The sequence below is a fragment of the Leopardus geoffroyi genome, chromosome D1 (assembly GCF_018350155.1).
Source record: "Leopardus geoffroyi isolate Oge1 chromosome D1, O.geoffroyi_Oge1_pat1.0, whole genome shotgun sequence".
NCBI lineage: Eukaryota > Metazoa > Chordata > Mammalia > Carnivora > Felidae > Leopardus > Leopardus geoffroyi.
Genome location: NC_059329.1, coordinates 53559643 through 53581485, shown reverse-complemented (window position 1 = coordinate 53581485; position 21843 = coordinate 53559643). Strand labels below are relative to the sequence as shown.

General features: G+C 47.7%; 1 protein-coding gene across 6 annotated transcripts in view; it reads right to left on the bottom strand.

Annotated features, from left to right (window-relative positions):
* Nucleotides 1–21843, bottom strand: part of TENM4 (teneurin transmembrane protein 4) — a 2911279-nt gene that overhangs the window by 77093 nt on the left and 2812343 nt on the right. For all 6 annotated transcript variants that reach the window (XM_045483835.1, XM_045483839.1, XM_045483838.1 and 3 more), the window contains one exon: nucleotides 17779–17995. In XM_045483835.1, coding sequence (XP_045339791.1) covers nucleotides 17779–17995 — 217 coding nt within the window. The remainder of the gene's footprint in view (nucleotides 1–17778; nucleotides 17996–21843) is intronic.

The following is a 21843-nucleotide window of genomic DNA, read 5'->3' as shown; positions in this document are numbered from 1 at the left end:
AAAAAACTGGGGCACCTACTTAATAAGCTAGGCACTGTGTACTGTGTTAGATGAGGGGGTTTTAAATGCGGGAATTACTATCCCCGGTTGCTTGCTGGAGCTCACCAGAGCCAACCTGAAATGCTCGAGTGTAGCTGTCTCTGACATAAGTGAATCAACACATGGGTTTGGCATATGTCAGGCAGCTGGGGCACAAAACAGGCAATTAGGTTGAGTGAACTCTGCCAGGAAGGAGCGCTCGTGCCAGGCCAAGGGGGTGGGGGTGCGCATCAAATGAGCTGGCATTAGTCCAATCATGCTCAGGGCCTGACTGAGGTGCCCTTGCTGACACCAGTGAGGAGGAAGATCTGCCTGACTGCTTCCTGAGTACAGCGGCCAGGTTGGGAGTCAAGAGGGGAAACTGTTGGAGAGACAGAAACACCTCGAAACAAAATCAAGCAAATAAGAAGCTAACCTCTACTGTCAGTCAAGGAGGTGGGGTAGGGGATGGGCTGGGAAGCGCCCTGGGCAGGGAGTCGGTTTCTACTTCTGACTCTGGTAACTAACTATAGGACTTTGGAGAATCATCTGACCTCTCTGGACCTCCATTCTCAGCGGCCCATGTAGCTGAAGTTTTTTCCCATCCTGATGTCAAATAGAATCCAATGCATGTTTAAGAATGAGAAACTTAACAGAGACCATGGAGAAAGGGAAGGGGAAAAAGTAGTTTCAAGCAGAGAGGGAGGCAGGCCATAAGAGACTCTTAAATACAGAGAACAAACTGAGGGTTGATGGGGGGGAGGGTGTGGAGGAGAGGGGAAAATGGGTGATAGGCATTGAGGAGGGCACTTGGGATAGGCACTGGGTGTTGTATGTAAGCGAAAATCACGGGAATCTACTACCCCTGAAGTCAAGAGCACACTGTCTATCCTCTATGCTAGCTAAGTTGACAATAAATTATCTTTAAAAAATATGTATAATGGTTTTAATATAGTGCTAACCATTCTAGCTCAAGTAGCCCTATCATCCCTAGCTTTAGAATCTTCATGGAGTTCATACAATCCTGATACCTCTGAACTGTTCACTCTCTATGGAAACTTCTACCTATCCTGTTCACCTGAAACCCACCTGCATTCATCGAGTGGTACCCCACACTCCCACCCCTCTGGTCTACTTCCGTAAAACCACTGGGGCAATCTTCCTCCCAGGCAGACCCATGAGCTCCTTGAAGACAGGGGCCACATCTCCTTCACCGCTATATTCTTAGCATTGGGCATAACTGATGTTCATGTCTAAGTGGGCAAAAGAGAGCCTCCACTAAAACTGGTATTTGCCCTGGAATCTGAATGCGTAGCACAGAGTAAGCTCTTGATAAATTATTCATTGAATGAATAAAGAACTGATGTGTTTCTGTCACTGAAGGGGGTGGGGGTGACGCCTGAGAACTCAGAGCTACTTGACCTTGATGGGGATATGGCCAAGGAACCGAGGGCTGGAGGGGCTGGGCCTTTTTAGCTGATCAGCCCAAACTGCATCCCAAGGCTGGGTTCCTTCCCCTGGAGGATCCACATCATCTCAGCTTGCAGTCTTACTACCTTGAGTCTATAGCCTCCTATCTGTACCTCTTTTTCAAAAACTTAAAAAAAAAAGAAACACAAAAAACGAATGCCGGAAATTAAGTCAGATTTGTTATTCAATGCCTACTATGCATGCAGATAAAGGAAGATGAAGGGAGAAAAGCTGCAGCTTTAACTTTTTAGTTATTAAATGAGAACAGCTAAGGAAACTGGTATTCAGGAGAACGGAATCATCACTTGGGATCTAGGTGGCAAAAGGTAACTTTAGCTCTTCTCTGATTTAAAGTATTTGATACTCCGTGCCACTCGTTTATGAAAATCACTCCTCTGTATTACATACTTTAGACAGATTTATATGCCTGACCTGTAAGAACCCTTAAACTGTTGTCTGCTAGCTCTTGCTGATTGACTGGCGATCTTCCCAGCATCTCCTAGACTTTATTCAACATCTTGTAAGAACCTTACTTGGGCCCAAATGAGAAACCCACTTCATGGGGCTGTCAAACCACCCCAGCAAGGGGGTTTCTGTCCAAGCCTGACCTTATCCATACTGTAGCCTCCAAGACCCTCCTTCCAGCCTGGACACACTAGCTGTTGTGTTGGCCTCTCTTTCTGCCTTTCCATCTCAAGGCTCTGCCTCAGTTTCCTTCACTAGCTTTTCTAGCCTGACATCTTCCACCTATAAACAAATTCTTGGGAACCCACTGGTCATAATGTGCTAGAAGAGACCTTCCTCCTAAACTTTTAAACTTCTCACTGGGAAGGTGAGAAAAGAAAGTCTAAAGACTCATCATTTATCATCCATGAGAACTCTGGGAAAGTCACTTCACCTCTCAAACTACTTATCGTCTGGCACACATATACACCCAAGTAATTGAGACTCTCAATTTGTTTTAGCTGCCTCAAAAAATCAGAGTTCACATCACCAGAGAAGGGCTCTTAAGGCTCTTTTTGAGTATACACCTTTTTTGTAAACGTTTTTGAGCAGGCTTTTTGGATGTCTTTATATTTATTAATAAATTATACACATGTGCAGCCGTCATTAGCTAATACTAATCATATGCAGTTAGTGCAAGGTTTAATGGATAAAAATGCACACAGGCACACTTCCTTTCATTGTGCTTCACGGATGCTGCATTTTTACAAACTGAAGGTTTGTGGCAACCTTGTAACAAGCAAGTTTATTGGCGTCATTTTTCCAACAGCATGTGTTTACTTCATGTCTCTGTGTCACATTTTGGTAATTCTTGCAACAGGTCGAACTTTTCCATGATCATCTTATTTGTTATAGTGATCTGTGATCAGTGAACTTTGATACTACTACTATAATTGTTTCGGGGCACCATGAACCATGCCCATGTAAGATGGTGAGCTTAATGGATAAATGTTGGGTATGTTTTGACTGCTCCACCAGCTGCTTTCCTGTCTTTCTCCCTTTACTCAGGCTTCTCTATTCACTGAGACACGACAATATTGGAATTAGGCCAGTTAATAACCATAAAATGGCTCCTAAGTGTTCCAGCATTTTAAACCAAAAACTAGAAATGATTAAGCTTCGTAAGGAAGGCACGTTACAAAAGCTGAGGTAGGCTGAGAGCTAGGACTCATGCAATAGTTAGCCAAGTTGTGAATGCAAAGGAAAAGTGCGTGAAGGAAATTAAAAGTGCTCCTCCAGTGAACACACGATGATAAGAAAACAAAATAGCCTTATTGCTGGTATGGAGAAAGTGTGAGTAGTCTGGATAGAAGATCAAACCAGCTACAACAGTCTCTTGTGCCAAAGCCAAATCCTCCAGAGGAAGGCTCTAACTCTCTTCAATTCTCTGAAGGCTGAGAGAGGGTGAGGAAGCTGCAGAAGAAAAGGTGGAAGCTAGCAGGGATTGGCTCATGAGATCTAGGGAAAGAAGCTGTCTCTGTAACAACGAAAGTGCAAGGCGAGGCAGCAAGTGCTGATGGAGAAGCTGCAGCAAGTTATCCAGAAGATCTAGCTAGGATAACTCATGAAGGTGGCTACACTCAACAGATTTTCAATGGAGATGAAACAGCTGTCTATTGAAAGAAGATACCATCTAGGACTTCCATATCTGGAGTGGAGAAGTCAGCGCCTGGCTTCAAAGCTTCAAAGAACAGGCTGATTCTCTTGTTAGGGGCTAATGCAGCTGGCGGCTTGAAGTTGAAACCAGTGCTGACTTACCACTCTGAGAATCCTAGAGCCCTTAAGAATCTCCTCTGCCTGTGCTCTATAAATGGGACATCAAAGCCTAGAAGACAGCACTCTGTTTAAAACATGGTTATTGAATATTTTAAACCCTCCTGTTTGGACCTACTGCCCAGAAAAACAGATTCCTTTCAAAATATTTCTGTTCACTGACAATGCATCTGGTCACCTGAGAGCGTTGATGGAGATGTACGAGATGAATGTTGTTTTCATGCCCGCGAACGCAACATCCATCCTGCAGTCCGTGGATCAAGGAGTCATTTTGATTTTCAAGTCTTATTATTTTAAGAAATACATATCATAAGGCTATAGCTGCCATAGATAGAAATTCCTCTAGTGGGTCTGGACAAAGTAAATTGAAAGCCTTCTGGAAAGGATTCACCATTCTAGATGCCTTGAAGAACATTTGTGATTTATGAGGTCAAAATATCAACATGAATAGGAATTTGGAAGAAGTGGACTCTAACCCTCACGGGTGACTTTGAGGGGTTCAAGCCCTCAGTGGAGGAAGTAACTGAAGATGTGGTAGAAAGAGCAAGAGAACTAGAATTATAGGCAGAGCCTGAAGACATAGCTGAATTAGTGCAATCTCATAATAAAACTTGACCAGATGAGGAGTGGCTTCTCATGGATGAGCAAAGAGTTTTCTTGAGATGGGATCTACTCCTGGTGAAGATGCTGTGAAGATTGCTGAACTGACACAAAGGATTTATAATATAACATAAACTTATTTGGAAAGTGGTGGCAGGTGTGAGAGGATGGACTCCAGTTTTGAAAGAAGTTCTATTGTGGGTAAAATGCTGTCAAACAGCATCACATGTTACAGACAAATTGTTCTTGAAAGCAAGAGTCAATCAATGTGGCAAACTTCATTTTTGTCATCATTAGCATTATTATTTTTGAGAGAGAGTGTAAGCGGGAGAGGGATAGAGGGAGAGAGAATCTTAAGTAGGCTCCACTCCCAGTGTGGAACCTGATGCAGGACTTGATCCCATGACCCTGGGATCATGACCTGAGCCCAAATCAAGAGTCAGATGCTCAACCGACTGAGCCACCCAGGCGCCCCCATTGTTGACTTGTTTTAAGAAGCTACCTCGGCCACCCAACTTTCAGCAACCACCACCCTGAGCAGTCAGCAGCCATCAGCATCAAGGCAAGACCCTTGACCAGCAAAAAAAAAAAAAAAAAAAAAAATTATGATTCACTGAAAGCTCTGATGATGGTTAGAATTCTTTAGCAATGAAGTTATTTTTGAATTAAGGTATGTACATTGTTTTTAAGAGATAATTATATTTCACACTTAATAGTCTATAATATAATTTAAACCTAACTTTTATATGCACTGGGAAACGAAAAATTCACTTGCCTTCCTTTATCGCACTATTTGCTTTACTACAGTGATCTGGAATGGAACCTGTAATGTCTCTGAGGTATGCCTGTATTTCAAATAGTCTTCTTGATAATGCTGAGTCTTTGGATTAACATTTTTTAGATTCTTGAAAACTTTGAATCTTGGTTCGATCTGATGAAAATGAACCTTATTGGTTTTCACTTGATAGTGGAGTTGAGAAGACTATACTAGAAGTACCAGCTCTGCCATTTTTGTTTTGTTTTGTTTGTTTGCTTGTACTCACACTGTATTGTCCTTGATCTGCAGCTACTCTACAAGGATCTTTCTATGGCACCGGACCATTTGATGCGTAGGTTTATTTGAAACTAGATTTTACACACACACACACACACACACACAGACACACTGCAGTCATGTTGTAATACACCAGAATCAACCAGCACAGGTTCACTGTCTCTCTAAGAACACCTTGTTACCAACTAACATTGGGACCAAGGGAGCAAATGAGTGAAAACCTAGTGTCCTATATGACTAAAACATGACTTTTTAAGGTAAAAAGTCAATACAGGTAGACACTCTAATTTTCTCCCTGTACCTCATGGACCACATTGGGCACCCATCTCGGGACCACGGTACTGTGCTAGAGTTACAGTGGTGTGTGTTTGTGATTTCTTTTAATGAAATAATCTTCAATATGCTATCGATTATAATATTCAAAAGTTACCTTCTAGTTGTGCTTCATTCTTTTTCACTTATTTCAAAGCTCTTCCTAGGTTTCTTTCACTGACCTTAGGCCAAAAATGATAGAACTTGATCTAATCAGTTAACTTTTGATATTCCTGACTTATTGGAGGGCAGGGAATTGGACTCGATCTTCTCTTCAGGTACCGTGTAGATCTGAGCTCCCCAACTGTCCAAACTTTATCACTGTTCTTTTACCATAGGACCAGAAACTCTGTGCTATACAAGTCATTTTCCGCAGTATCCCACTGTCTCCAGACAAAGCCCATAGTCTTCAGCTTGGCATTTAAGATCCTTCAGGATCTGGCCCCTGCTGGCCTCTGCAGGCTACGTCCCGTTTTGCCATTCTCATATCCTGTGTTGCTGCCATGTGAAATTTACGTCTCATATCGTCGTCCTGGCATGCATTTCCATGCCTCTCTGCCTTTGTCTATGCTACTTCATCTGCCTCAAATGTCTTTCTCATTCTTACTAACCTCTCCTTGAAGGTCTGCTTTTCAGGGAAGCTCTTCCTTATTTCCCCAGTACAAAGAAGGCACTCCCTGCTTTAGTGAACAAAACACAATATATTCATCCCACTAAAGTGTATTCGCTAGTTCAAACATCTCATCTTCTTTTCTAGATTGCCAGTTCTTTGAGGGTAACAACCATGTTCTTCCCACCTTTTAAGTCCAGTGCCCAGCACAGGACTAGGTGTATAGGATTCATTCAGTAAATGTTGAGGAAAGAAATAAATGAATATCACATGAATGAATGAAAGAAAATGATGAAGGGAAAAAAAAATGAGTATAGTTATTTCAATTAGCCCAAAGGAAAGGATAGATACGGGTTGAGGGAAGAGAAACTCAGACAGAGGTCTGATAAATAAAAACAGGGTTCAGTTATTGGATCTTTAATTGAGCACCTACTATGTACTAGATGGACACAGTGCTGGGTAGTATTTATTTATCCATTTTCTTATTTACTTATGGAAACTGCAGGAGGGCAGTGCCTGTAGTTTCTGTTTTATTTCCTATCGTATTCTAAGCAGTTGAATAACTAACAATAAATGAGACACAATCTCTGTGTCTGAGGAATTCAGATTCTGGAATGAATATCATCATTAAAAAAAAATCATCATATCTGGAAGTATAACAAGTATGGGATAAAAAGGGATGCTGCCTCCCAGGTCATGCCAGCATGACCTACAAACTTTCCCACAGCTAGAATCGAGCACCAGGCTCTGCCCATGTACCCTGATTTTTGTTCTTCCATTTGGAATTGGGTTCAGTTCAGACTCTACCAGAGGCTTCCAGATCACCTGCTGGGTATATGGAATAAACATCACAGGGAAGTACTCCAGTTCATTCAGAAAAAGCTTCTTCTCTCAGACTATTTTGTATATGTCTAGGGAGATAGCAGGAGAAATCCACAATCTTCTTCAGATTAACAGAAATTTAATTTTTCAGCTAAGAAAGTTCCTTGCGGGGACTGAATCCAAGCCCCTCGTTTATAGGTGAGGTATGTCATGTCTGGAGCTGGGCAGGGATCCTCTCTATCAGACATCAAGGCTGGGACATTGACAGGTCTGCTATAGTACCCTGACACCACCTGGGGGCATCTAGTGACAAGATGGTCTGGCAACTGTTAGTGTCTCCTAAGCCCCCAGGCTGTGCCTCCTGCAAAGCCCAGAAGCCACCATTCTGTGACCTCCTGGCTTCATGCGGCTGTTGAGTCCTTCAGATTCTCAGGGAGCATGAGCTTTCAGGCTGCAGCTCAGATCACCCAAGCCTGTAGGCAACCTGACTGCTGAATGCTGATGCTTCGGGCTGAGTCATCTCCCACAGGAGCCCTCTGGAATATTCTGCTGGCTGACAGAGGTGCACACGAGAACAGAGCCCTTGACTATTCATAACACTCTATGTCACAGAAACGAATCCATTGGCTGTGGCAAAGGAGAAACAGTCCTGACAGAGGCTGGCCAGTGGAGATCATTTTGGAGGAGCAAGTCTCCTGCCTGGAATGTTGCTTAGAAAGAGTGGGGATAGGGACATGGGAGGTATGAGACATGTCCCAAAAGGCTGTTCTCTGTGCTTCGAATCAAGAGGCCTGCTTCTAAGAATTCTCAGGAGATGCTTTGTGCTGTTAGAAAAACTTGAGGCACCTCTGCTAAAGTGTGACTCCACATACAGTCTCTTGGTGTACAAGTCCATTCAGGGACTATGTGTCCTGTCTTCCTGTCAGAGCACAGGACGGGTTTTGCTTTCTCCTGGAAAAGGAAGACTTCTGTTGTTTCACTCCGAAAGGGGAGACAGGAATGGACCACAATTAGACTCACTTCCTGGGTTGGGGACAATGCTGGGCAGAGATGCAGAAAGGGGCATGCAGAAAATCTACTCAGCAGACTGAGTCTGAGGCATACAGCAATTGACAGGTGGTGTTTAAAGTCAACAGTCATTCAAGGGACAGGGGAGGAGGATCTGACAGGGGCATAGCCATGATGAGGTGGCTCCCAGGGGCGGCTGGATGTGGATGTCCTGTGTGTTACCAGGCAAAAATGCCCAAGTTCCTGAGCAGAGCAGGGATGGAGCTCCAAGACCAGATGTGGCAAGGGTAGGAGCCTGGCAAGAGAAGGAAAGACTTGAGTCCTTGGGTGGCAGGGGTCCTGGGTTGCTCGTCTCAGGAACTGGGGCACAGAAAGTGAGGTTAGGATTCTCAGCCAGGGCAGAAACCCACATCGCAGAGCTGGTAAGCCAATGGTCAGAGAGCAGAGCAGTTGAAGGACCTGAGACTGAGCAGCTGGGGCTACTCTACGCCTTCTTTGGATTGGAGTTGGTGCTAGAGGCCTACAGGTTGAATGTGCGGGGTCCTGCCGGGGTGGGAGGGGAAGAGGGAGGCAGAGGCAGGGGAGGCAGGTGGGCACAGCTCTCTCTTCTGCCAGAGCACTGTCCTGAGGTAGCAGCTTCTGTCCACATCACAGCCCATCACAGCCCAGCACTGCGGGGCTCACTTGTAGCCAACTTTTGATGCCTCCAGGATCAGACTGGAGGGCTGGTTAGACTCACTGCAGAGGTATTTGATAAGTCCTGACCCTAAGAATTCCATTGAGGCCAGTCTTAGTAAGGTGATGCATGGCTTTCCAATGTTTTTACTTCTTGTTGCTCGAAATTTATCAGGGTGTCATAAGTCCCTGATTTATAAACACTAGAATTACTGCTTGAGAGAGCCCTCGCTTAGGACTCAGGAGAGTCCTGTTCCTACCCTGCTGAGCCAAGAGCTTTCTCTGACCTCAAAGTTTCCTCTTCTACCTGATGATCTCAAGGTCCATTCACCTCTACCTGCCATGGTGCTACGGCATTTGCATCAATTCTATAACTACACTAATAGACTTCTGGCTCAGATCCTCATTTTTCTCCCAGTTTTCACAGTGACACTAAAACCCATACAGATACTAATGTCCTTGCTAACGCTGATGCTAACTCTTGCTATTAGTGGACAAGGGCCACTAACACTTATTGAATGCGTACTGCCCTGACACGTAAATGTTTTACATCTCATTTAATCCTCAGACATCCCCATGAGGTATGGGTTATTATCCTCATATGACAGATGGAGAAAGCGAGGCATAGAGTGAGGCTTGTTCAAGGTCATAACAGCTAGCAAAGGGTGGGGCCGGGATGCAAGCCCAGGCTACCTGCCTCTGAGGCTGGTGCTCTGAAGCACACAGACTTCTTGCACATCCTCTTTACATCACGCTGTACAGTATTAGATAGAAAGTCAGGGCAAGCCGGGGTTGTAGAGTTATAGCAGAATCATGCTGTACAGATTTCTGAACTGAAGATGCCGAGATGGCAATATAAAGGACCAGGCAGGGAACGGAGGCTCGGCACATAGGCTCCAGAGGCATTCGGCTTGGCTTCCTGCTGGCCCTGCCACTTACGAGCCCTGTGTCTTTGGTGAGGTCGCTCAATTCTCTGTGCCTCCGTTTCCCATCTGTAAAAGAAGGCTGATGAAGTCCCTATGTCATCTGGTTTGGGGGGAGATGTAAAGGTGTTACTACTTAGGAAATGTACACACCATTTCCAACAATGCTGACACACAGAACATTCTGGGTAAACGTTAGGTGTCATTACTGAATGTGTGCTACATGCCGGCCATGAGGCTTTCAGGTGTTTTAACTCATTTAATCTTCCAAACAACCTGCAGGGTGGGAATTGGTAGCCCCACATTACAGATGAGGAAATGGAGCCTTGCTCGCCCAAGGTCGTCTGCTCTCATTTGCCCGAGGACTTGAATGCAGTCCCTCCCCGCAAAGACCCCGAGTGGTTCTCGCTTAAGCACAGCATCCTCTGCTAATGCCTCCTGTGATGGACAGCTAGGAGCCGGCTCAAGCTACCAAGCAAACAGAGATTGTAATTCGGTTTTGAAATCAATAAAGGGATGATCAAGTGGCAGAGGAGGAGTTGTTAGCTGCTCATCAGGATGATGTGAGAAGTTGCTGCCTGCATCCTGAATTAAATTCACCTAGTTGCTTTATCATCATAAACATTCATTTCAATGTGGGGAGGGATTTTTTAAAAACCAACATGAATAATATATAATGGCTGGCATTTTGGAGGAAGCAGGATCCTTCCCTTCTTCCATCTTCCGTCAGGGTAATTCATCATTGTCTTTCTCCCTGCCCCCCTCTCCTTAAACTGATGGGGTAGCCTGTCAGCTCAGCTTGTTCTGAAACGCAGGAGTATAATTCAATAATAAATTCACTCAGAAGCCAGCTGTCAGGAAGCTGGTATTTATTTGAGCTCCATTAGATGGTCTCTACTGCTCAGCCTCTCTGAGGGCTGGCTGAGGGCTGTCGAAGGCCTGGGGCTGGGGGATGCGGGTAGGGTGGCACGTAAGTGCTTTTCTGTAACTGCTCTGTCACTGATCCTTGCATGTCGCTTTATGTCTGCAGTGCGCTGAGAAAAGATTATGGTGCAGACGTGATCTTTTTTCCCTCCTGTTATTTTTCCCCCCCTTGGAAACCCTGGCTTTCAAAATTCCTGGGAACTTTGTGTCTTTTTCTCTTTTTAAATGTTTGTTTATTTTGAAGGAGAGAGAGAGAGTGAGCGAGCAAGCATGAGCTGGGGAGGGACAGACAGAGAGGGAGAGAGAGAATCCCATGCAGGTTTTGCACCGTCAGCACAGAGCCCAATGTGGGGCTCGAACTCATGAACTGTGAGATCATGACCTGAGCGGAAATCAGAGTTGGATGCTTAACCAACTGAGCCACCCAGGTGCCCTGAAACTTTGTGTCTTTATAAAGGATCTGAAGGAAATTCTGAAGACTTACATGGCATCAAGGTTATCTCACTTCTCTTTATAGCCAGTTTTAAGTCCTGAGATGAAAAACTCTGTTCTGGCTAGTGAACAGGTGAGGGGCTGACCTTTCTCAGTTCTGTATCTGTCTCGCTGCACAGTCCCCTATGTTCTTCCTTCTCCCACACGCCCCCTCTGTACACCAGGATCATATACCCCAGACTTCCTAAGACCATCTTGATTTCAAAGGTTAGAGAACGTCTCTTGACTTTGGATTTAGAAAACAGTATCACCATCATTATGCTCCAGCCACATTAAAATTCTCTCAATTTTCTGATTATCCCAGAAAGTCATGCTGGTTCCTCAGTCTAGAATGCATTTTTAAGTCCTGTTCAACTGAAGCCAACACTAAGCAATGCAGTTTATTCAGGAGCGCGCACGTGCATACATACAGACAACCATGTTTCGTGCAATACGTATCCTTGTCACGGTGCTGCACTGATATTTTCCATTCCACTATACCCCATTTCCGTCTAAATTTACTTTTTTTAAAAAAATAGTTTCGACTCACTACATTGATTTCATGATGCACTAATGGGTTGTTGCGAGCTGAAGTGGGATAAATAATGTTTTAATGGCCAACCATCCTCACTAAAATCTTTGTTTCAGGCTAAAGGCCACGTCGTGCCGGAAGCTTCATTCATTAGTTCACCTGCTGGTTTGTTCATTCATTTCCAGACGCAGCCCTGAGGTGTGCAGCGGGAGTGATGGCCATGCTTTTGAACTCGTGGGACGCTCTGTCTCTACTTCTCTTCAGGCACTCAGCACTGGCTGACTGGCTGATTCATTCTGCGATCTGTGTGGTTTAGTCTGGGCCAACCTCTGTGCTTGGCACCAGGGGTTCAACAACTAACACAGTATGGGACACGACATGCCCTCAAGGTAAGAGGGCATAAATGCGAATCTTTTTCTTGCAGGCCTTGCACAGAGCAGTATTTACCAAGCAGAGCTTGTGTTGTGTGGCACCTCTGTTCCCCTCTGAGCCTGCCCCGTGTCCCCTCTCCATAGGGTCTGACCCTCTCCGTAGCACATGATCCTGTGCCTCCTTTGTGATAAATGACCTTATCACCCATCCCTCCTTTTTCTGAGTCCCCTGACTCCTCAAGTCTTTTCTCTTTGGGCTCAGTGTGTCCCATCAGCTGATTTTCATGGCAACTGCCCCTACCCAGCTTCCTTACCTGAGTGAGCTGATAACCTATTAGACTTAGAGGGGCCTAGAAAGGCTTGACAACATCACGTTTCTCTCATCAATACAGCATCCTCAAACACACTGTGAACTGATATTCAAGTAACTCAGGGGTGATTCTTTTTTGTCAGAACCTCTTCCTATAATCTGCTAACCTGTCCGGCATTGGCAATCCACAACTATTTGCTGAAGGGATCTGTCTGCCCTATGTCCAGCCTGTCCCTCCCAAGAGGAGATGCATCTAAAGTTGTGTCGTACAGACAGAGCTGCCTTGAGTGTTCTCTGAGGAAGAAACATCTCATGCTTCCCTCCTTTTTCCAACCATCTGGCTCCAAGCTCCACACTCTGGGTCCTGTTACCTGCCCTCCCTGTATGGACGGTCAGTTGGGGATCCATCTTCCACCTACAGACCTGAGTGGCCCCTTCCTTCCCGCGCAGAGGGCACCCTACACTGTATTTTCCCCGTGACTCCAGGTGAGGGCCTCCACTGAGCAGATAGGGTGTGGGCCTCCAGGCTGGGAAAGAAAGCCCGTCTTCAAGCCATCTAATCTGGCGATGGCGGTTCTCCTGCCTGCTCTGTCCCCTCCTACTTTAGACCCACATTCAATCAGCTGAAGCCATTCACATCTCTATCGCTTACGTGGAGTTGAGGACAACAGAGGCAGAACGTCAGGTAGAGCTACTGTATTCATTAAACCTGTGTAAAACACCTGCCCTGGGGACACAGAAGAGCCACAGGAGGCCTTCCTTACTCCAAGTGCTCCTGGCGGTCCTTCTGCTGCAGTTCTGAGTCAAGCTCTGTGCTCTCCTCCAAGGAGTCCAGCCCAGCTGAGCACCTACTCTGCTTGGCTGGGGCCCTTGCTTGCCGAAGCGCTGCTGTTCATCCTCCCCTGAGGGCCACCCCCCTGCCCCAGGGCCTCTGACGCCAGCAGGGGTGCCGCACAGAAACATAAGGGACCCCGCACGTGTCAGCCGTGGCTCTGGAGAACCTCCTGCTCTTAACTCAGCCCCGGGTCAGGAGCCTCCGGGCTGGGAGGCTGCAGCCTGAAGGAGCAGCATCTCTGGGATTGCCTGTCATTGCTGGGCTCAGCGATGCTGCCGGGTCTCTGAGTGACAGCCTGCGTCGTGAAGCCTGTTCCACGGACTCGCACGCGGACTGTACAAGCTGTGCCACAGCATACGGGGTGCAGGAGAGTGTGGGGTTTTCTGTCAGGCCCAGGCCTTGCTACTGTTGCACACGGCCACCAGGTCGGGGCCGCCTGCCCATCAGGAACCCCCCTCTCTGGAGAAGTGCCACTGGATTCCTCCCTGACAAGGACCGCAGCTGACAGCAGGCTGGCACAAGGCTGCCTTTTCCCTTCCTCAAATAAGGATTCAACACCTCGCTCCTCTCTCGGGGCCTGCTGGACGTCCCTAGAGGGCAGGTCACTATCAAGCTGTACTTCCAGTTAAAAAAGTGGAGTGGGAAGCTCTTTTTTACACCATCACCACCACCACCGTCATCATCTTCGAATTAGCAGGCGTTTTTTGTGTGGTATCAGGTTACAACTGTATGTACTTTGTTTTTGTGGGGTTTTTTTTTCATTCATTTAATTTTCGTGGCAACTCTGTAGACATCATTACCCGGCTCTTACGGATGAGGAAACTGAAGCTCAGAGAGGTTAAGGAATTTGCCCAAGGTCACACAGCTAGAAAGTGGATGTAACAGACTTTGAATCCAGTTGTCTGATTCCAAAGCTTGTGTTTCTTTCACTAGGCCATGCTACCGCCATAAACCTACCATTTACTGACCTCCTAAGTACCAAGTTCTGTGCCAGATGCTTTATTTCAGTTAACCCTTTCAATGGCATTCACGAAATAGTCACTGTTATTGCCAACTTATAATTGGAGGCCCATGCACAGAGGTTACATCGTTTCCTCTAAGGCCACACAGAGCTGGTGGGAGGGAAAGCCACGATTCAAACTCTGGGCACTTTCTAGCACTTTCTATCAAGCTGCCTTCCTTCACACGAGGGGAAGGAAAGTAAGCAACAACCCAAACTTGGTATCAGGTTTCACTTTATCCCAACTATGCACATGAGCACTAAATTGCTGGCCCAGATCAAGAAAACGGAATACCCTGTGGGCAGTCCAATGAGAAAAGCATCTGATACCTCATGTTTCCAGCTTGGGCTTGTTTTACATAAAAATCTGTCTGGAGATACTCCGTAGTGATAGATAGCTGCTCCTTGTGAATCTAGACCAGCGAGGAGCACAGACATAACGACGTGGCAAATATTAGCTAAAAGGAATTTTCACAGTAACATTTAGAAGCTTCTATTTACCCATTCATTTGTAGAGTGAATCCCATATTCCAGGCCCTGCCCTAAGTATGACAGGTTTGGAGAGATGAATGGTCTCTGCCTTCAAAGCATCTGTAGTTTAACTGAAGGTGACAGATCCATAAACAATGATCTGGGAGCCGACTTCTCCTGCCTCTGCTGCTCATCTGTAATATGATTTTTAGCAGATGATTTAACCTCCCTGGACTCTGAATCCTCAGTCCCAAATTAAGGAAAATAGATAATGTATCCTCCCATCCTTCCTCCGTCCACCCCTCCCTCTCTCCTTCCTTTCTTCCATTCCTTCATTGTTCAAGGCAGTAAGTATGCGTATTTGTTTTGTGCATCTACTGAGCGCTGAAATGAGTAAGATGTGTTCCCTTCCTGGAGGACTCACTTTAGAGGGCTGGGAGACGTTCACATATTCGTTTTATTAAGTCACTTGCCCAGAGCCACGGATCCAGCGGTGGCAGAGCCAGGGTGTGAAACACAAACTGGCCTGACTCCGAGGCCTATACTCTTCCCTCATGCTCGGAGGTCCATTTCTCCCGGTACAGGTTTCTCAAGCTCCCTGCTTGACAGGCACCTTCAGGCGGGTCAGACCCGCCAGAGCAACATCCTGAAATCCCCGTGTGGGTCCCATCGTGATCTGTGGCACGTAAGCAGCAGGCTTGGTGCATCACCAGAAGACATGCAGGGGACATGGTCCCTGCTGGCACCGACCAGGACGGCATGGTCAGGGCACTCCTTAGGCACAACAGCCACGGGCAGCCAAGCGGCCACAGTCCTATTCAGATCCCATAATGGGTCCGCTAAAGAAAGGCTGAGCAAGGACTATTCCCCTTGGTAGGAATAATCTTCAAATCTCCGGTTGATTAAAAGAACGCTTGCCACGGGAAGGCCCACAAGCACACAGACAAAATCATGCAACTGAATAAAAGAGCGGGAAGCTTCCTACCCAGGGACAAAAGCAGCGTTTCTGACCAAGATCAATGAGTAGGTTTCTCCTCTCTCTAGCTCAGCTCCTGGCTCTGTCACTTGACCAGCCTGTGAATTTGGGAAGGTTATCTGACCTCTGAGGTTCTCAATATTCTGTGGGTAAGATGACAGATTTGTTGGAACAGCAAGCATTTTCATCTCTAACAAGGTTACACTTTGAATGCTTTTACCCACTCCTGTGATGCCTCTTCCGCTGGCTCGGAGTGTTCCCCCCACCTCACCTTCCCCATCCTGTCCTTGTGGGGAGGCGGCTGGGGCAGTGGGAGGCCATGCCCTGGACCCCACCCCCACCGCCGACCCCCTGGGCCTGCGGCGGCGTGAAGCCCAGAGCCAGGGCTCCTTCCCGTCCCAGTAGAGAGGCCTTCTCCTTGCGTTCCCAGTTACACTCTGGGGATGATACCGCCACCTCCCAGGGTGGCTTCCCCTCATTCCTTCTTAGTCCCTGCTCTTCTCCCCTCACACATTCTCCTGGAGCAGACTGCTGTGCGCTCCTGGTCTCGACTCCTGCTTGTTGCTGGCTCCCAGATCGATAACTCTAACGTCCGTGTGAGCTCCAGAACTGCTTGTGAACTATGAACGTGTCTTGGGGGTCCTGCTGAGGTGTGTCCCTTCCTTGCCCTTAGCGTGCTCAGGATGGAGGTCATCACCTTGCTCCCAACCTTCCTGCTGCTCTCAGGTCACCAGCCTGGAGAAGGCACCACCATCTATCTCCCGAGGCCTCTGAGTAAGAGACTTCTTTTTCCTGCATTCCTCAGGCCCAACTGATGACTAAGGCCTGCTGATTTCCCCTTTCATTATTAATTTTTCAAAGTTTATTTATTTATTTTGAGAAAGAGAGATAGAGAGCAGAGGAAGGGCAGAGAGAGAGGGAGAGAGAGAGAAAATCTCAAGGAGGCACACTGTCAGCACAGAGCCCAATTCGGCTCAAACTCACAAACTATGAGGTCTTGACCTGAGCTGAAATCAAGAGTCGGACGTCCAAACAACTGAGCTACCCGGGCACCCCAACTGCTGATCTGCCCCTTGAAACAGAACTTGAGGATGGCCTTCAACCTTCCTACCCTTCATTACAGCCCATTGTTCCTGCAGGGCTGGAACTCTCTGGCATGGAAGTCACGGACATAGAAGGGACACACTATGTAACTGCTGAATTGAACTGTGCCGACTCCTAGAGAAAGAGATGTCCCTGTATTGGAAGGCGGTCAAAAGAAATTATTATAAGTAGCTCCTTCTTGGATACTATGTCTCATTCACAGACACTGGTCTGGGGAGCAGAGAACAGAGAGCTATCTTATGCTGGCTCCTGTGCCTTTTCAGGCCCCTGGTCTCTGCACAGCTGTTCCCTCTCCCTAGAACACCCTTCCTTCCCTGGCCAAGAGAACCATTTCTCATCTTTAAGTCTCAGTTCTTAAGTCGTGGTTTCCCCCCACCCAGGAGTATCTCCTCTGTGTTCCCAGAGTACCCTGGGGGCACATTTCTTTCTGGCCTATCACACCGGGGCTCTTTTCATCCCCTTAGTGGACTGTAAGTGACCAATGAGCAGGGACTGTGCTCTATTCACCTCTGTGATTCCAGCACGGGATCTGGCACAGAGTGGACTGCAGCAAAAAACTGTCCAGTAGGGGACACAACTGAACACCTGTGAAGGAATGCATGGGCAGATGGCCTGAGATGCCAGTGGGGGCGCCCCCACCCCCACAGCCTTCTGGACGGCAGCTCTGAGGCTGAACAGCGTTAAAGGGTTTCCGCTCGTCTGGAGCCTGCAGAATCAGTAATAGCTGACTGCAAAGAGAGTATTGATCCAAGATTCCCTTTGGACCTTTGATTCCTCACTCTCTCCATCTATCACCCAGCGGGAACAACAAAACTTTGCTCATTAAAATTCCAAATGCCTGGGATAGCAGTTTTCTAAATGTGGGTACCTGAGGCTGCTTCTCTGCTTCCCCTGACATTCCATCAAGAACCCTTCTGGCCTCCTCCCACCTCCCACCCACTCCAAACATGGCCCTCGAGGCGATTCAGTTCTCCCGCAGACAGTCATGGCTGGATCTGAGGCCCAGCGGACTCACCCTCCGTCAAAGGGGTTCTCTCCCGGAATGATGTGTGTGCTGTCCCTGCCCACGAGGAACCTGATGCGGTCGTAGAAGGAGTGCAGGTTCTGCTGGGACACGGGGGCCTGTGTCTCCTGGATGATGTCCAGAGGGTCGGGGGAGCCCAGGCACAGCGGGTTGACGTGACAGAGGGGCTGGAGGCAGCAGTCGGGGTCCATGCAGTCCATCAAGCCATCTGCAGGGGAGACAGAGCATGAAGTTGATGGTGCTACGTCCCACCAGCCACGTTTGTCCACAGTGCCTTCACGTGCTTCTCTATTTGCCACTTGCTGGAAAACTTTAAGTGCCTGACATAAGCCAAGGCCTTTGCTGGGGACCAAGGGGATCCAGGCACTTCAGATCTGCTCCCACTAGCCTAACAGGAGACGGACAAGCAAGAGTACAGTGTGACATGCGTTTCTTTGTTGCTGTTTCTTTAAATTTGAAGGAATTACATGAGGGCCCAGAGGTGAGAGAACATACTGAACGTCTGAGCTGCTACACTCAGCTCAGAAGGTGAGGGGCGAGCACAGGAAGGGGCCGTTGATGCTGGCCAAAGCAGAGGCGCTGGGGGACTCGGGCCAGCTCAGGCAGTTTGCATTTCACCCCCCGGGGGACGGTGGGAGCTACTGGAAGGTTTAAAGCAGGGGTGACATCATCTGATCTGCATCACTGAAAGAACCGTCCCTGTAACAGGGAGACGGGACTGCAGTTGGCCTAGAGCGGAAGCTGGGGGTTCCATAGTGGCGAGGGCATCTCTGAGGTTGCACAGAGCAAAGGTAGTGGTTGCTGAGACCAGAGCAGTGAACAGTGGAGGTGGAGATAAGCGGATGGTTTTGAGAGGTATTTAAGAGTTTGCTTAAACCAACTAGCTTTGGGGGTGAGGAAGAGGCACTGTGATTCCCTGCATCTCTGCCGGCTGCCATGTAAATACAGGGAGACCCAGCTCTGCTTTCTGCGGGAGGGAGTCCGTGCATTTGCCTGTTGGCTTCAGGTCTCTGACCGAGGGGCTACTAGCAGGGAATGTCTTTGCCACATGGACGAATTTCTTCAGGACTGGAAATTGTATTACGGCTTCCAGCTTCCCAAAGTACAAAGAAAGAAATCCAATCAGATCACAGATTTTTGGTCATATTAGTGCTTTTACAGGCACCCAATAGCATAGCTTACAAAGAATAACAAACCCAGGGATTAGAGGACGCTGCACCAAGTGGGGGACAGGGAAAGCCCAGGGTGACAGTCTGGGTGCTTTGTGGGCAGAAAACAGTCTAAGGACTTGCATTCCTCTGGGTTCAAATTCTGCCTCTCTTGCTTTATTAGCTGTGTGACTTTGGGCAAGCTTCCCCACCACCATGGGGACACAGATCCTGCTCTGGTTATCTCTGTTGTGTCCCCAGCACTTAGTACAAGTATTCAAACATGGCTGTTAAATAAATAAACCAAAGAGAATGGAACGGATTAACAAATGAAGCAGGGGATGAAACCAAATGACAGTGTCCATAAAAGCCAGGAAACCACCCGCTTCATTCAATCCAATTAGACAGTGCGGTATGGTGGATGGATCATGAGGCCAAGGCTGAAGTTCAAGTCCCAGAACTGTGGCCAAGAACACCCCTGGATGAATTCCTGCACTTACTCTCCGAGCCCCAGTCTCCTCATCACTGACATACCTCCCTCGTTTCTGTCTCCCTGGGTTTACGACAGAGGTGCTGCCCAGCAGAGCACTGCATTTGCACTGGCCAGATTTGGTGCCCCATGCGGCACCCCCAGGCTCCCTTCCCAGCCTCAGAGGTACTGCGGCCTCGGGCAAGCTGCCTGACCTGCCTGAAATCCAGTTTTTCCCCTTAGTCAATTAGGGACAAAAATCCCTTGTCTTTCTCACCCACTTTTGCATGGTATCCAAGACTTTTTTTTTTTTTTTTTTTTTTTTTTAATTTTTTTTTTCAACGTTTATTTATTTTTGGGACAGAGAGAGACAGAGCATGAACGGGGGAGGGGCAGAGAGAGAGGGAGACACAGAATCGGAAACAGGCTCCAGGCTCTGAGCCATCAGCCCAGATCCTGACGCGGGGCTCGAACTCACGGACCGCGAGATCGTGACCTGGCTGAAGTCGGACGCTTAACCGACTGCGCCACCCAGGCGCCCCTGTATCCAAGACTTTATAACTTCCTTGAGGGCACCACACTGCAAAGTGCCTGGATTTCAGGGCCCAGACTGTCTGGGGCCAAATCTTGGCTCTGAAACTTACCACTGTGTGGCCTTGGGCAAGTTACTTAAACTCTCTGGCCTCTGGTTCTCACATGTCTCATAAGGGGATTGTAAAAGTGCCACATAAGTGTTTGTTACATAAATAGAAAACATAGTATATGTCCCCAAATCTAGCAGAGTACCCCATAAACAGTAAGTGCTTACTAAGGGCTTGTTCCCCTTGCTGTCCCTGAGTCTACGACACGGCTCATCAGAGAGAAGGGCCATTTGTTCTTTGCTCACCTGCCAGATTCATCCTGAGATGTGGAGGAAAGGGCTCCCCTCACCCCAGCGCTGTCCTGGGTCCTAACTTGTGGCTCCTGTCCCAGCTCCCAGATACACCCGCTAACTGCCTCGCAAAGCACCTGTCTTCTCCTGCATCTCCTCCATCACACATTCCCACGCTGGCCCTGTCAGACGTCGCTTAAACACATAATTACAGCCCAAGCTGAGGGTTATTTGCATTCTGCTATTGATGTTAGCATGACAGATTCAGCTGCTGCATCCATAACTCTGCAGAAATGCTCCATTATTCAATCCCAGCGAGCAGGGACGCTGACCATTAAATCAGCCAGCACAATTGAAGGGCTGTGAAAAGTCATGGCTAATTTGAAATTTTATTAGCTATTGCCTGCTCTTGTTTACCAGCGAGAGCAGACCCTGGAAGCCAGTCTTTTACCTCTTTATAAACACTCTGCTCTGTGGCGCCCTGGAAGAACTGCTTTCTGTTCTCTAGTCCTGGGGGAAGGTTAGCCAGGAATTACTATTCTTATTATTTATATTATATTCAACGATGATGATCATGGACGTTGTGCTAAATGCTTGGCAATGAATGCTTTCAAAGGACGTGTCCTCGAATCTCTCCAGCTCTGTGAAGTAGCCACTGTGGTCACCATCACGCTCGTTTTACAGAGAAGGAATCGGAGGCTCAAAGTAGTAGAGTAAGTTGGTCAAGGTCATGTGGTCAGAGAAGCTGTCTTGGAATCCGAGCCCAGTTCTTTCTAAGTATGAAAGGTTGAGACTTTTGGGAACTATTTTTTTCTTAAGTGGAAAACATGAATTTACGAGGCTTGCTGAAATGGCACTCTTCCGTGCCCTTCCGGCTCCCAGGGCGACCTCCGTCATAGCACTCGCCCCACAACCCTTGCTCTGCAATTTTGATTTTCTCTGTCTCCTTCCCCAGACATCGAGCTCCTGGAGATGAGGACTGCCAGACTCCTTCCAGTAGCCCTGTGCCTCCTGCACTAGCTTCCCACTTCATCCTTGCTTCTGGCATCCCCATACTCCTTTTTCCTTTCCCTTTTAAAATCAAATTGTTGTTTCTTGTGATCAGAGGGTCTTTGCGATGATCCAGGTGGCCATTCTGCTGGAAATGAAAGTCTCAGCAAGGGCCCCAAGCTTCAGCTGGGCCCGTGTGTAAGAGGCACAGTCAGACCTACCTCACGGACGCTGAGGGGAGTAGGTGAGGTCATGGGTGTGGAGCACTTAGCATGACGACCAGCACCTAAGGACGCGCTTGCTAAGTAAGAGTCACTGTTAGCTCCTTGGCTGGGTGCTTCCTTGGACGGCTAGCCCCGTAACAGGCCTGTCCTGGGTCCCCACTCCATCGCATACTTCAGGGCAGCCCTTTCTGGCTGCAGCCTGGCTGTGAAGAACTGAGGAGACAAACATGGCCTAAGAGACGCACCTTCAAGTTAGGGAAGCAGAGACCCAGGGGACTTGAAGATCGGGCTTCTCTGAAATGGAGCCACGGCACACGAACAGGGCTCTCGTGAGGGACCTGGGACTGTGCAATT